This window comes from Haliotis rufescens, unplaced genomic scaffold (assembly GCF_023055435.1).
Source record: "Haliotis rufescens isolate VD_foot unplaced genomic scaffold, xgHalRufe1.0.p SCAF_2, whole genome shotgun sequence".
NCBI classification, from domain to species: Eukaryota; Metazoa; Mollusca; class Gastropoda; order Lepetellida; family Haliotidae; genus Haliotis; species Haliotis rufescens.
In genome coordinates, this window is record NW_025963890.1 from 58,747,003 (window position 1) to 58,762,347 (window position 15,345).

Below are 15,345 nucleotides of genomic sequence, written 5' to 3' on the forward strand. Positions count from 1 at the left end.
AGTCAGGCTCGCTGACTTGGTTGATGCATGTCATTGATCTCTAGTACGTGGATCGATGCTCGTGATATCAATCATTGGATTGTCCGGTCCAGACTCGATTATCTACAGACTGATGTCATATAGCTGGAATATTGCTGAATGCGGCGTTAAACAATAAACAAAACCGGACTAACTCACTCACGCACTACCACCAGTGGAAAGCTAGCACGAAAAGCGTCAACCAGAGCCGTTGTAAACATCACGTAAGAAATGTGGACAACCTTATTACTTTATACTCGACCTGGATATGAACGTTACCTCGCCTGGTGTGGTCTCACCACGTCAACACTACATCATTGTCTGGTCTATAGTTTACTTATGTTGATATAATGTCATACGGCTGTCGATGAGTAAAACCCTTCTGTACAGCATTGTAAATATGAACGTATTGATCATTAACATTATGACATTTTTTTGTCCAACCAAACGCCACCGTATAAAGAACATTATGTTATTGGCAACACACCATATTACGAATAACATACCAATATGAATAATTCTAAAGTGTCAACAAAAGGATTTGTATTTAATGTTTGGCAGTTGCGTGACATATTTGTTGTGTGTCACGTGTCAGAGTGGTACAAGGGGTCAACACGTTGCACTTCCTTGTTGGTTCTTATTGTAAGGTAGATGTTGAGTCAACCGTGGTGAAGCTGTCGTCGACAATGTTGAGATTGGTGCTGATGCTGCTTCACCTTGCAGTAATTAATTCTGTACTGGGTATGTTCTTAGTATTTTCTTTCTTCTAATTAGACACTGCTCATCGCCTAAAAGCTAGTTCAATACATGTACTACTTGCATTTGAATCATTGCGTGTTTAATATCAGAGTATATACGCAGTGTTGGATCAGGATATTCGCAGTTAAGCATTAACGAGGGGTATTTGACAGATCTTAATATCAGACGTACTTATTTTGCGACGAAATTGCGTATTTGTAATTATAACTTTACACTTAAATCTTCAAACCGTTTGTGTGATAAGATCCACTGTAAGTATGAAGCCACCGCGGCCATTATGACATTCGAGGGTCTGCACGGTGACGCTTTGTGCGGGCTCAATGGCTTCACACCTTCTACTGCATGCTTTGTATCGATGAACACACATTCTACTTCCTTGGTGAAGAGGCATAGAAACATGTACACTTAGAGCCAACATGTATGTCGTTTCATACTGCCAGTGTGCTACATTGCATATTGGTTTAGTAAGGAATGTCGTTTTAGAAAAGTTCTCTTCATCAAACACAAGTTCACATGCTTATATTTATTTTATTATTCTTATTTTACGACATTTCATGTGTTACCTAAATCACCTACGTATTCATGTATAATGGATCTGCCCAGCATTTGTATGAAGTATGTGTTATGCTTGTAAATATATTATTCATATTATATAATAAAAATCAACGCCAGTGAATAACCAGTGTTGATTATCAGCTGAAATAGATTCCATTCGGTGTAAAAGGTGAGGTGAGGTGAAATGGGGTTTAACGTCGCGTCCAAGATTATTGCACTTATATAGCGACGGGCATGCACGCGAATGTATGTGTGTGTGGCTGCTTGTACTAGTCCGGACTGATTCCGATCTATAGTGCTAGCTCACTGAGATACCATGCCGCAGTTTAACATGAATACCCCACTCAGACACAGTATACTGACTCCGAGCCGACCAGTCCTTGTTTTAGCCCCTTAATGCCGAGCGCCAGACAGGGTATCAACAAGTACCATATTTTAACGTCTTTTGGTATGACGCGGCTGGTGATCGAACCCCGGACCTTCCGCTCTCCGGGCGGACGCTCTACCATTAGACCACGGAGGCGGTCGACAATTAGATGAATAGATCACGGAAATCACTAATAACACCAGGTGTTCGCTAAAAGGGTCAGCACGCCCTGTCCTATCGGTAACACCCGAACCGCTACTCGCACAATTTGCATAAAAAAAATAAAATGTTTGTGACAAGCCTTGTGGAGATTCCGGGTCACGTGGTTTGTCCACGTATATTTCAATACCCATTCCCAACCTGCTCGTGTATCATATAAAAAGTCAACACAAGAGAATAACCAGTCTCTGTTATCTGCCAAAAACAGATTCTACTGGAGGTAAAGGGGAAAATAGCGTGAAAAAAAGACTGATGACACTAGGTATTTGCGCAAAGCATATACAGTAAACTACGGTTATAACGAACTCTAAGGGACTTCTATTTTTAGTTCGTTATAACCGTAGTTCGTTATAAGCATATATACAGCATAACTACAGCAAATAGTCGGGACTAAAAAGTTAGTTCGTTATATCCGTCAGTTCGTTATAAGCGTGTTCGTTATAACCGTAGTTTACTGTAATATATATATAAAAACCTCAACGCCAGACAATAACCAGACAATATCCGACGAAACAGATTCCAATGGGCGTAAAAGGGAAACTAGAGGTGCAAATGATATGAATAGATTACTGAAAATCAGTGATGACCCCAGGTGTTTGCGAAAGGGGTTAGTATGTCCTGCTCAACGGGCAGCACCCGCCACCCGGAATACTAATCACCAGTCGTCATGGAAGGATATGACATCATTTACTGAGGAGATGACTTACTGTGTTTTCAATTCATATGTTTCAAATCGTTACCTGTAAACCAAATTCGAAACCGAACGTGTTACAGGAAGTTATTGATCCGTCAGACAATAAGAATTTGAAAGCATGGTGACGCGATAGACATGACGTCACACTATACAATAGAGTAGCGCCAACGTAAAGCTGTGTTGTTGTTATAATACACTCATTCAATGTTTTCTTCCGTATGGTTTTCTGTCTAAATTGTTTGCCATAGATGTTGATGATTTTTTAAGTGAGATCATTATTTGAAAATGACTACCGGTCAAGTTTGTTCAAGAAATGCTTTCAACTTATCATATTTTCTTTCGCGGTGATGCGGCCATCGGTGTCTATCGTGGATGCGATAACGCTGATGGACCAATCAGAATGCATGATTCTAAAATGTCATGATTGAATTATCCATGGTGACGTCATGTATGGTTTGACGGACACCGTGATCTAGTTGCCACAGCGTCTAACCGGAAAGTCGGAGATTTGATCACCGGCCGCGTCATACCAAAAGGCGTAAACATTTTTTCTTGTTCTTACCCTCCATGGTGCTCAGCGTTAATGGATAAAACAAGGACTGGTCGACTTGGAGTCATTAAACTGTGTCAGAGTGGGATATTCATGTTTAACTGCGGCGTGGTATCTCAGTATGCTGGCACTATAAAACCGGCATTAGGTATAACTAGTACAAGCAGGCACACCCACAGACACAGACGCACGCACGCAAGCACGCATGCAAGTGTTCACTGCTTCCGCTATATATAAGTTCAATACTCTGGAACGCGACAACCGGATGCTAACTGGTAAGCTTTTACGGCAGACATAGAATCTGGTGACCTCTTCTACGCCTGAATCCCAACCAGGTTCATTTATTAGGGTGAGTACAGTAGAGCTTCACACCATATACCTACCACAACGCAGGTACTTCCGGATTGGCGATACTTCAATGAACTCTTCATTGTCGTTATAACACCTGGCTTGTACTTTCAGTGAATATTGCATTAAACAAGTCGACAACAACAGTGCGTTCAGGTCGTATTACTAACGGCGGACATTCGGCTGTGGACGGCAACACCAGCAACATCAGCTGCATCTCGTTGTTCCCATACACCTGGCTGCGGATTGACCTTGACACGACCATGAAGGTGCATGCTATTATACTGCACCGAGGATCACAGCGTGAGTTGGAACGTGTATTTGAAGCATTATTTGAAACAATATGTATTAGGGGAAACGTACAGATCGAGCGCAGTATATTGTCATGATTGTAGCTGTGGGACATGTATTTGTGACGTGTATACATCATGCACAATGTTTTGACACATTTATGGTTCATTACATGTTCTGCAAATAGGGAAACACATCTTAGAATATATAACTATTTTGGGAGTATTTATTTCTAATGAAAACTCAAATTAAACAGTCAGATATAATCCATCAGGTCCTTTTTTAAATACCTGCGCTTTTAAAAGAAATCACTGAACTGCATTTATGTACATGTCAATTTGTTTTATTTGCCATATCTAATCACATGAATAAGAAACACATACACACAAATGTGGCAATTTCACGTACACGAACAGACATACAATGGTTTTACGTGCGATATTTTATGAAACATTATGAATTGTTTCATTTCGCAACAAAATAACATGGACAAGAAGCACATATCTGCAAGACAAAGTCATTGTGTTATTAAGGTTGACAAACTGATGTTTTCTTTGAACAAACACGTTGAAACAGTATGTGTAATTGCAGCCTCCAGCGACACATACTGGAACAAAACAGAGGTGTGCGTGTCTCCCAGACCAGAAATGACCGAGCCTCCTGATGATGAATACCTGTGCAACCTTTCAAGCAACACAGAGGCATCCAGCTTGCACGTCTCGTGCAGAAATCAGGGACGCTTCGTCTTTGTTAGGAATACCTTCACGTCGATCCCCAGTCTCTGTGAGGTCCAGGTGTATGGTGAGTAGCCCCGAGTTCACATGGAGGCATACATATCTTTTTACGTCAGTAGGAGGAATCATAGGTTTTTTCTTGTTATACGAATTAGGAAACACAAGTGCAAATATAACTTTGCAAACTGTGAGGATGTATGTGTTCTCACTGATATAACGTTACCACCCGAACGAAGGTTGGAAAAAGTTATTTGCAGGTGGTACCAAGTTATTGCCCCACTGAAATCCAGGACCCAGCCGAGCTACAACTCGCGGAAAGTCTAATAGAACATAGGTATGAAGAACATGTTTTTGTGAGTACATAACATTGAAGGAGATATTTCCTTTCAACCATCAAATAACAATGTACCCTACCAAAGAACCCGGGAGCCCCAGAACATTGGTTAACCTTGCACCCTACCCTACAACATCAATTAACTTTGTACCTTACGCAATATGACCAGCTCTACCCCAACTTAGGACATAAACCCACATTGAATACTAACATAGAACATCAGATAACCTTGACAACACCCTTATAACACAAGCTGATCTTGAAACCTACCTTATAACACCAGCTGACCTTGACACCTACCTTATAACACCAGCTGACCTTGACACCTAACTAATAACACAAGCCGACCTTGAGACCTACCTTATAACACCAGCTGACCTTGAGACCTACCTTATAACACCAGCCGACTTTGAGACCTACCTTATAACACCAGCCGACTTTGAGACCTACCTTATAACACCAGCCGACCTTGAGACCTACCTTATAACACCAGCTGATCTTGACACCTACCTTATAACACCAGCTGATCTTTACACCTACCTTATAACACAAGTCGACCTTGAGACCTACCTTATAACACCAGCTGACCTTGAGACCTACCTTATGACACCAGCCGACCCTGAGACCTACATTATAACACTAGCTTACCTTGCTTATGACTATCTTATAACACCAGCTGACCTTGAGACCTACCTTATAACACCAGCCGACCTTGAGACCTACCTTATAACACCAGCTGACCTTGAGACCTACCTTATAACACCAGCTGACCTTGCTTATGACTACCTTATAACACCAGCCGACTTTGAGACCTACCTTATAACACCAGCTGACCTTGACACCTACCTTATAACACCCTCTGACTTTTAGACCTACCATATAACACCAGCTGATCTTGACACCTACCTTATTACACGCCGACCTTGAGACCTACCTTATAACACCAGCTGATCTTGACACCTACCTTATAACACCAGCCGACCTTGACACCTACCTTATAACACCAGCTGACATTGACACCTACCTTATAACACCAGCCGACCTTGAGACCTACCTTATAACACCAGCCGACCTTGAGACCTACCTTATAACACCAGCTGACCTTGAGACCTACTTTATAACACCAGCCGACCTTGAGACCTACCTTATAACACCAGCCGACTTTGTGACCTACCTTATAACACCAGCTGATCTTGACACCTACCTTATAACACCCTCTGACCTTGAGACCTACCTTATAACACCAGCTGACCTTGAGACCTACCTTATAACTTCAGCTGACCTTGAGACCTACCTTATAACACCCTCTGACCTTGAAACCTTCCTTATAACACCAGCTGACCTTGATACCTACCTTATAACTTGATCTCACCTGCAACCTAGCTTGAAACAACAATTAACCTTGAAACCCGTCTTATACAATCAGCTCACCATGCATCCTACCTGAGAACACAAGTTCGCCACGCACCCTACCTTTGGTCATCAGCAACCTATGGCTATGGCTCATCCAGCAACAGCTAAACTTTCACGATTAGGCTTCCCTTGTACATAAAAACCTCAAACTAACTCTGGATCCTTGTACTGTCCCTGGCCGACTCGGCATTCTACCCTTGTCTCCTCCTCTGTCTCCCAGTGTGTACAAACGGCAGCTATGGGGCTGAGTGTTCACAGAGCTGCGGGTACTGTGGAGGGGGATCCTGTGATGCAGATACCGGCGTGTGTGGAGGCGGAGGCTGCATGGCGGGGTATTCAGGAAGCAACTGCGACATCCATGAGCCTGATACAGGTAACTCTACAATTATTTGTGAAAGGCCACGATGTATAGCAATGAAAACCAAACAAGGACGTCACATGACGTTTGAGGTCTTTACCATACACATTCTCCTTTTAATTATGCACGCATAGATTTTCCCAATAGCTTACCGTTATAAAGTTTTTAACTCGGTACGTTCTTCCCTGCTTTGAAAAGACTTTTCCAACTATGGCGGTCTAATAAATCCTTGTAGAAGATCTGCTGCCACTATCATGGCGTCCTTTAAATTGGTTGGAGGGGGGCACGGATGGCCAAGTAGGCTAAGGCGCCGCGATCCGCTGTTCAGAGTTGCGTTCCCTGGGCACGCCAGAAACCTATGATTGTGGGTTCGAATCCCGGTTCACCCCGAGTATGTTTCTAGGTTTGTCAGCACGATACCCGTGCTCGGGGGTTTCACCGAAGTGGAAAACGTCTGAGACCTGCATCACTTCAGGCTTTCCTCCCACATTAAGCTGACACACCGTGATATAACGGGAATACTGTAAAAAGCGGCGTTAAACCCAACTCACTCACTCACTCCTTTGGTTGGCAATAACGCCGCTTTTAGCAATATTCCAGCAATATCACGGCGGCGGACACCAGAAATGGGCTTCACACATTGTACCCATGTCGGGAATCAAACCCGGATCTTCGACGTGACGAGCGAACGCTTTAACCACTAGGCTACACCACCGCTCCTCTACATTGGATGAATGAGAAATGTATTTTTGACATCTCTCTGAATCAAATTACTAACATAGTCAATGCAACATAACAAGGTAGCTTTCAAAAACTGTGTGGGGGCACGGGTGGCCCAGTCGTCTAAGGCGCCGCGAATCGCTGTGCAGAGTTGCGTCCCTTGGGCACGCCAGAAACCTATGATTGTGGGTTCGAATCCCGATTCGCCCCGATTATGTTTCTAGGTTTGTCAGCACCATACCCGCGCTCGTGGGTTTCACCGAAGTGGTAAACGTCTGAGACCTGCATCACTTCAGGCTTTCCTCCCACATTAAGCTGACACGCCGCGATATAACTGGAATACTGTTAAAAGCGGCGTTAAACCCAACTCACTCACTCACTCACTCATTGGATGAATGAGAAATGTATTTTTGACATCTCTCTGAATCAAATTACTAACATAGTCAATGCAACATAACAAGGTAGCTTTCAAAAACTGTGTGGGGGCACGGGTGGCCCAGTCGTCTAAGGCGCCGCGAATCGCTGTGCAGAGTTGCGTCCCTTGGGCACGCCAGAAACCTATGATTGTGGGTTCGAATCCCGGTTCGCCCCGATAATGTTTCTAGGTTTGTCAGCACCATACCCGTGCTCGTGGGTTTCACCGAAGTGGTAAACGTCTGAGACCTGCATCACTTCAGGCTTTCCTCCCACATTAAGCTGACACGCCGTGATATAACTGGAATACTGTTAAAAGCGGCGTTAAACGCAACTCACTCACTCACTCACTCAAGAACTGTGTAGCCTCGTTGACGTAGTGTTTAGCCTCACAAGCGTGGTCCAGTCACTGACAGCATGTGTGTGTATGAGCTGCCCTGTCTCTTCCGATTAAGTTAAGGGGCGGTCGGGTAGCCTAGTGGTTAAAGCGTTCGCTCGTCACGCTGAAGACCCGGGTTCGATTCCCGACATGGGTAAAATGTGTGAAGTCCATTTATGATATTGCTGGAATATTGCTAAAAGCGGCGTAAAACCATACTCTCTCTATCACTCACGGATTAAGTTAACGCTGTAATATCCTCATGTTTCTGTTCAGGGATGTCAGCGCCCGTTGCTGGTGTCATTGGGGCCGTCATCCTCCTGCTCGTCATTGCAGCGATTGTGGCTGCAGTAATCTGCTATTTCTGCTGCATGGAAAGAAGGTAAGAACCGAATTACACGCGTATGCTGTTTGTTTGTTTGTTTGTTTGTTGTTAACGCCGCCGCGGTCTGTAATTAATCGAGTCTGGACCAGACAATCCAGTGACTGACATCATGAGTATCGATCTACGGAATTGGGATACGATGACATGCATCAACCAAGTCGAGCCTGACCACCTGATCAAGTTAATCGCCTCTTACGACAAGCATAGTCGCCCTTTATGGTAAGCATGGGTTGCTGAAGACCAATTCTGCCACGAATCTTCGCGGGTCACACGCGTATGAATTTTTAATATAACTGAATAATGTGATTGTTTCGACTCAAGGAGATATACTTTGTTGATTAATCCACGGATACAAGTATCCATGAAGGTGGAATGTGAATTATGTTTATCAATGTATCCGTTTTATAGAAGGACTGTGACTACATGTGGCTTTTTGGGTGAACGACAATACTTCTTATAGCCTTAGGGAGGCACGATTTGATTCTTGCAACTTTGTAAGGAGCAACTATGTTCTTGTAGCCTAGAAGGAACCGTGCGCCTGAACGAGTTTTGACGTTGTACCCTTGTGAGCAAGCAGTATTGAGTATAGCGACCCTAAAACAGATGTTTTGATGTACTGTACTAGTCCATCGAATAAGAAATGAAAAGAGGAATTGTAACTCTCCTTTTTCAATCAAATCTTACGAAGCCGGTGTTAAAATTTACCCATTGTAAAAATGTACTCACATTTGACACAAGTTTCGTAAAATCATTAATCCGTCAAGTGGCAATCTCCGACTGATCATGTCTTCTGAGGTGTTGTGAATCCGCTGTGCAGAGTTGCGTCCCTTAGGCGTGGTAGAAATCGAATTATGTTTCTCGCTTTGTCAGTACCATACCCGCGCTCGTGGTGTTCACCAAAGTGATATACGTCTCAGACAAGCATCACTTCGGGCTATTGTTACATATCAAGCTGTGGGGAGTATTACTGCGATAATGTTCAATGCGGGGTTAAATCAAACTCACTCACTCACTTGGACATTTTAACCTATTACCAATCGACCATGCCGATACGCCTATAAAACACTGCAATGATACAGCAAACAGGCCAGGGTAAGGGCATTTGTGCGTTAATGAATGTAGTTTAACGCCGCAGTCAGTACTTTTCCTGCATATATCGCGAGTCGTGTCCAGGCGACCCAGTGAATGATACCAATCCACAATGCACACGAGGGGCGGTCGGGTAGCCTAGTGGTTAAAGCGTTAGCTCGTCACGCCGAAGACCCGGGTTCGATCCTCGACATGGGTAAAATGTGTGAAGTGCTAAAAGCGACGTAAAACCATACTCACTCACCCATTGCAACCAACTGATCCTCATTAGTCGACTCTTACGACATCCATGGGGTACTGTGAGACCTGTTCTGCCCTGCAGTGACAGTAGTCTAGGGTAAGGTAGAACAAAAAGCATCTTCCCGAGGCAAGGGTGTCAACTAACTATAAAAGTCCAGTTTCCACCCTTGCCGAACTAGCCTGGAATGTCCCTGCTCGATCGTAGCGCCACCAGTGGCTATTACGAGTTATGTCCCTTCTTTGTTCCTACTATTGACTAATCAGATTCCGCCTCTCAAATCACTTGTATTTGCTTCAAACAAAATGGTGGCGCCCAGTCAAGACGATGTGGTCGATAATCAAGATTTATATTGTAATAATACGGGTCTTACGAGCTGACTTGGTTGATGCGTGTCATCATATCCCTATTGCGTGGATCGATGCTCATGATGTCAATCACTGGACTGTCTGGTCCAGACTAGATTATTTACAGACCGCTGTCATATATAGCTGGAATATTGCTGAGTGCGGCGTTTAACAACAAACAAACAAAAACTTAACTCGCCAAGTGCGTCAAAACACTTGAGCACCTTGGTTACAAACATGAAACGATTTGCAAAATATCTGTCGACGCCCATTTAGCAGTACACGTGATTTGCAAATTCTACAGTCGACCGACATCTGCATGTTGAAATCCATGTTGTTTACGAACCGAATGTCTGGTTCGTTACGCGATTTTGATTGGACAACGCATGGACTCGTTAGTCCAGCCAAAATATAACTCCATGAATGCAGCCTAGTTCGGCAAGGGTGGAAACTTGACTTTTATACTCAGTTAACGCCCTTGACCCGGGAGGATGGACAAAAAGAACTTCTTTATTATACTGTGATAGCGACGTTTCGGTATAGATCCTTATGACCTTGTCAACTAAGGCTTAATAAGAGACATGGTACAGAATATATATGGTAGGTGGAGGATTAACAGTAACAACGACTGCATATATGACCGAGATTAACTTGAGTAGGTTAAATAATGACAACAGAAGGATAATACTTTAACAACATGATGGACAGAGAACACAGAATAAGGCAGCCAATAAGACAGGAAGGGAGTGAGTGAGTGAGTGAGTTGGGTTTAACGCCGCTTTTAACATTATTCCAGTTATATCACGGCGTGTCAGCTTAATGTGGGAGGAAAGCCCGAAGTGATGCAGGTCTAAGACGTTTACCACTTCGGTGAAACATAATTGGGGCGAACCGGGATTCGAACCCACAATCATAGGTTTCTGGCGTGCCCAAGGGACGCGATTCTGCACAGCGAATCGCGGCGCCTTAGACGACTGGGCCACCCGTGCCCCCCATAAGACAGGAAGCCAATTGAATAGGATTAAGTATGCATGGGTGGGGTGATTATTGCTTAATGAGGTCATAGTTGGCGGACGGGATGAAATAGCTTAATCTTTGTTCATTGATGGTTTTCGGAGACGAATGTGGACGGCTTCTGTTAGTTTTCTTTCAGTGAAGTCATAGACTTCAAAACTAAAAGAAGCAGTCCACTAAAAGAAAACTTTACAGTAAACAAAGCAGTTGTTATCTATACATTGTGTCTACTTTGTCATCCGTCAACTTCTAAGTAATGCCTATCAAACAATTTATCAACAATGTCTTTCATAATTAAACAAGAATTATACAACGTTAAATAAGCCCATAGACCTCCGTAATGTTAGAACCGCGTCCGTGGTCTAGTGGATAGATCGTCGACTCTGGGAGCGAAAGGTGGGTGGTTCGATTCCCAACACCAAAATACGTCAAAAGATGGCACTTGTTGTTTCTCTGCCTGTCCCTCGGCATTAAGGCTGTGAAACAAGAACTGCTATCAGTATACTGTGTATACTCAGTATACTGAGAGGGGTAAGTGCAATAATCTTGAACACGACGTTAAACCCCATTTCACCTCATCTCAGGAACCTTAACGTCACCATGTGTTTTCCCAGAGGGGCTGCTGCGATCAGTCGTCAACAGTCAGTAGCACCGGACGGTCATAACAACAGTCTTCGAGACAGATTGCGTCGAAGTCGGGTAGGCCTTGTCTTTACAAGTCTCTTGAGACCGAGAGAACCGACTGTGTCCCAGGCAACTGATGCTCAACGGAGACATGTGAAGAGCACCCATCAACCAGCGAGGTCCGCTGTGAACAGTAGTTCTGTCCTAAAGAAGTCAGTAAGGTATGTGAAACGCGTCGCACAGATTGTACCATCAATATTCTCGTAACAAAATGGTAGAGGGCGATCTGAGTTGTGGTAAATTGTGCCCAATCCTTTTTATGTGAGTTAATTATGTTTAAATTAAAACTTAACTTAACAAAATGAATCAGCACCATACCCGTGCTCGTGGGCTTCACCGAGGTGGTAAACGTCTGAGACCTGCATCACTTCCGGCTTTCCTCCCACATTAAGCTGACACGCCGTGATATAACTGGGATACTGTTAAAAGCGGCGTTAAACCCAACTCACTCACACTACAGAGGACAAATACCGTCATACTTTGTTTCCAAATGCAGTGACAAGCCTGGCGCCGCCGTGAATGTGTCGAGCGCGAACAACAGTCAGCCCACAGATCTAGAAAAACAGCCCGGATTTGAAAATACTGCATTTGAAGACGATGACTCTGAAATGTACGGTATACAACAGTGCGTTATGTCTAGTGTTTAGGGGGACAGGCATCAGGGCAACTATATAGTTTTTGTTTGCTTCTTTGTTGTTTAAAGCCGCAATCAGCAATATTCCAGCTATATGATGGCGGTCTGGAAATAATCGAGTCTGGACCAGACAATCCAGAGATTGACATCATGAGACTCGATCCACGCAATTGGGATACAATGACATGCTTCAACCAAGTCAGCAAGCCCGACCACCCGATCCCGGTAGTCGCCTCTTACGACAAGCACAGTCGTCTTTTACGGTAAGCATGGGTTGCTGAAGACCTATTCTACCCCGGATCTTCACGGGTCTTGGCAACTGGTAGTCCAACCAAATTTAATTGAAGTTACTTGAAAATTTGTTTATACGTTACAATTTTACTCTGCGCAAAGTTAGCAGTTAATGATAACCCTATTTACATAAGGAGAATGTCATAGTTTGAAACTAATGGCAGGGCACAAACCACAACGTCGAGGCCTGACCCAAATGGACATCAGATCGCCTATACAGTCAAACACCGTCGTGTCGAACTTTGATGTGTCGAAATTATGGTTGTCTCGAAGTGAAAGATTGGTGCCCGCGTATTCCTTCTTTATTCATCATCATTTAACCTATGATGTGTCGAATCGGATGTCTCGACGTTACTGTTGTCTCGAAGTCATTTTCCAGTCCTAATTAAACATGTACTTTCAGAACACATTTCTTCTGATAAGTCGATCTCGCTTTTTTTAAGTATTGTAAGTATTTTATAATTTTAGTAATTCACAAATTAAGTATTGTAAGTATTTTATAATTTCAGTAAGTCACAAATGTACGCATATTATGTATGGTAATAGATTCAGTTAACTACTATAACATTATTGACAATAATGACAAAAGTAATGTTGGACATTTGTTTCATTTTCTTGCTGTTTGATTGTCGCATTTTTCATGTAATTCATGCTTCAGGCCAATCAGTAAATGTATGCCAAGTTCATTTTTCGGTTTTGTCGAACCTCGGATAACTCGATATAATTACGTTAGGTCTCTTCTACTTCGACACAACGGTGTTTGCGTGTATATTGAACTGACTGAAGCAGCTTTGAATGTGAATATACTCCACATTCTAGCTTGGCGTATTAGTATATGACTGAAGCAGCTTTGAATTTGAATATACTCCACATTCTAGCTTGGCGTATTAGTATATGACTGAAGCAGCTTTGAATTTGAATATACTCAACATTCTAGCTTGGCGTATTAGTATATGACTGAAACAGCTTTGAATTTGAATATACTCCACATTCTAGCTCATAGCCGCTGCATGTATCCATATCCAGGTTGTGAATCTTAACACAAATACTGCCACTGTCATTTCTCTGACATGGAAAATTATATATTCTTATGGAAGACAAATTAAATAATGAATGACATGTTTTATTTATAATAAAAAAAGTGTGTTTAAGGTTGGGTTGAATAGAAGTATGCAGGCTGTATTAATATGCAAAATGCAACCGAGTGATTGAGTGAAATTTGATCAACGCTGCAGTCAGCAATATTCTAGCTATATAACAGCATCCTGCATAATACCGATTCTGGACCAGGCAAAACAGTGAGCAATATCCACTATCAGAGCACGATTGTGAGCAATCGCCCATGTCTCATGGCCTACTACACAATTCAATTTAGTCAGCTCAATGGGATTCTAGGACCTATCGTAACCAGGATTTCACGGGTTGCATCAGATTGTTCAATAGAGGTGTTTCTTACAAAATTAAAGCTATGCAGTCTATTTACACAGCTGTTAAGGTTAGCATCAAGTTTAAACATTAAGTTTCTGAAATATTTCAGTGTACTGGAGAAGTACGTCAAGGTTATTTGTTAAGCCCCATTCTATTTGAGACATCCGTTAACGAACTGGCTGTTGAAGTTGAACAGAATTCTGGACCAGGAAAACAACTTCATCGTGATATTGCAAATCTTGATATCCTCCTTGACTTTCTCATACTTTCATCTACAGGTACGAGGTGCCAATCCATGATCCTTTGGCGGAGTCAGAGTATCTTGCAATGGGAGCAGAAAATGTCACCGAAGACAACTACGTAAACCAAGGGACAGATGCTGACGATGACGACCAACCAGTGTATGAAGCTATGGAGATTACAGGCGAAAAAGAAGAAACGGACCAACCCAGCAAAGACGGAGAATGTTAGACTATCAGTTGACATGATATAAGTGTGTGAAAACACAGGCCTTTCTAGCAGCTGTCGAGACGATGAATGTTTGGCTATGTTTGACATGCAACAAGTGTATATGAAGACTCAGGCCTTTCTAGCACCTGGGGGTGGTTTGGCACACCATCAATGCATGATGACCAATTCTGCAACTGCAGAGCTGCATGCAACGTATGTATGAAGATACGGTCTGTCTAGCAGAGACAGGGAATGTCTGAGAGTGAGTGAGTGAGTTGGGTTTATCGCCGCTTTTAATAGTAGTCCAGTTATATCGCGGCGCGTCAGCTTAATGTGGGAGGAAAGCCCGAAGTGATGCAGGTCTCAGACGTTTACCGCTTCGGTGAAACCCACGAGCACGGGTATGGTGCTGACAGACAAACCTAGAAATATAATCGGGGCGAAACGGGATTCGAACCCACAATCATAGGTTTCTGGCGTGCCCAAGGGACGAAACTCTGCACATCGAATCGACTGGGCCATCCGTGCCCCCGGAATGTCTGAGAAAGTGTTAACATGCCAGAAATGAGTTATCTTCAAGTTATGACCAAGAGATTTCTATCATCTGTAGATAAAGTGCATGCTCAACTATT

General features: G+C 43.1%; 1 protein-coding gene across 1 annotated transcript; it reads left to right on the forward strand.

The window, feature by feature from the left end:
* Positions 1-636: 636 nt before the first annotated feature.
* Positions 637-15,083, forward strand: LOC124141822. The gene is made up of 8 exons (XM_046509979.2): positions 637-759; positions 3,625-3,813; positions 4,393-4,602; positions 6,503-6,655; positions 8,430-8,535; positions 11,841-12,071; positions 12,407-12,520; positions 14,542-15,083. The coding sequence occupies exons 1-8, from the start codon at positions 705-707 to the stop codon at positions 14,732-14,734; spliced, it is 1,251 nt and encodes a 416-aa protein (XP_046365935.2). The 5' UTR covers positions 637-704; the 3' UTR covers positions 14,735-15,083.
* The last annotated feature ends 262 nt before the right edge of the window (positions 15,084-15,345 follow it).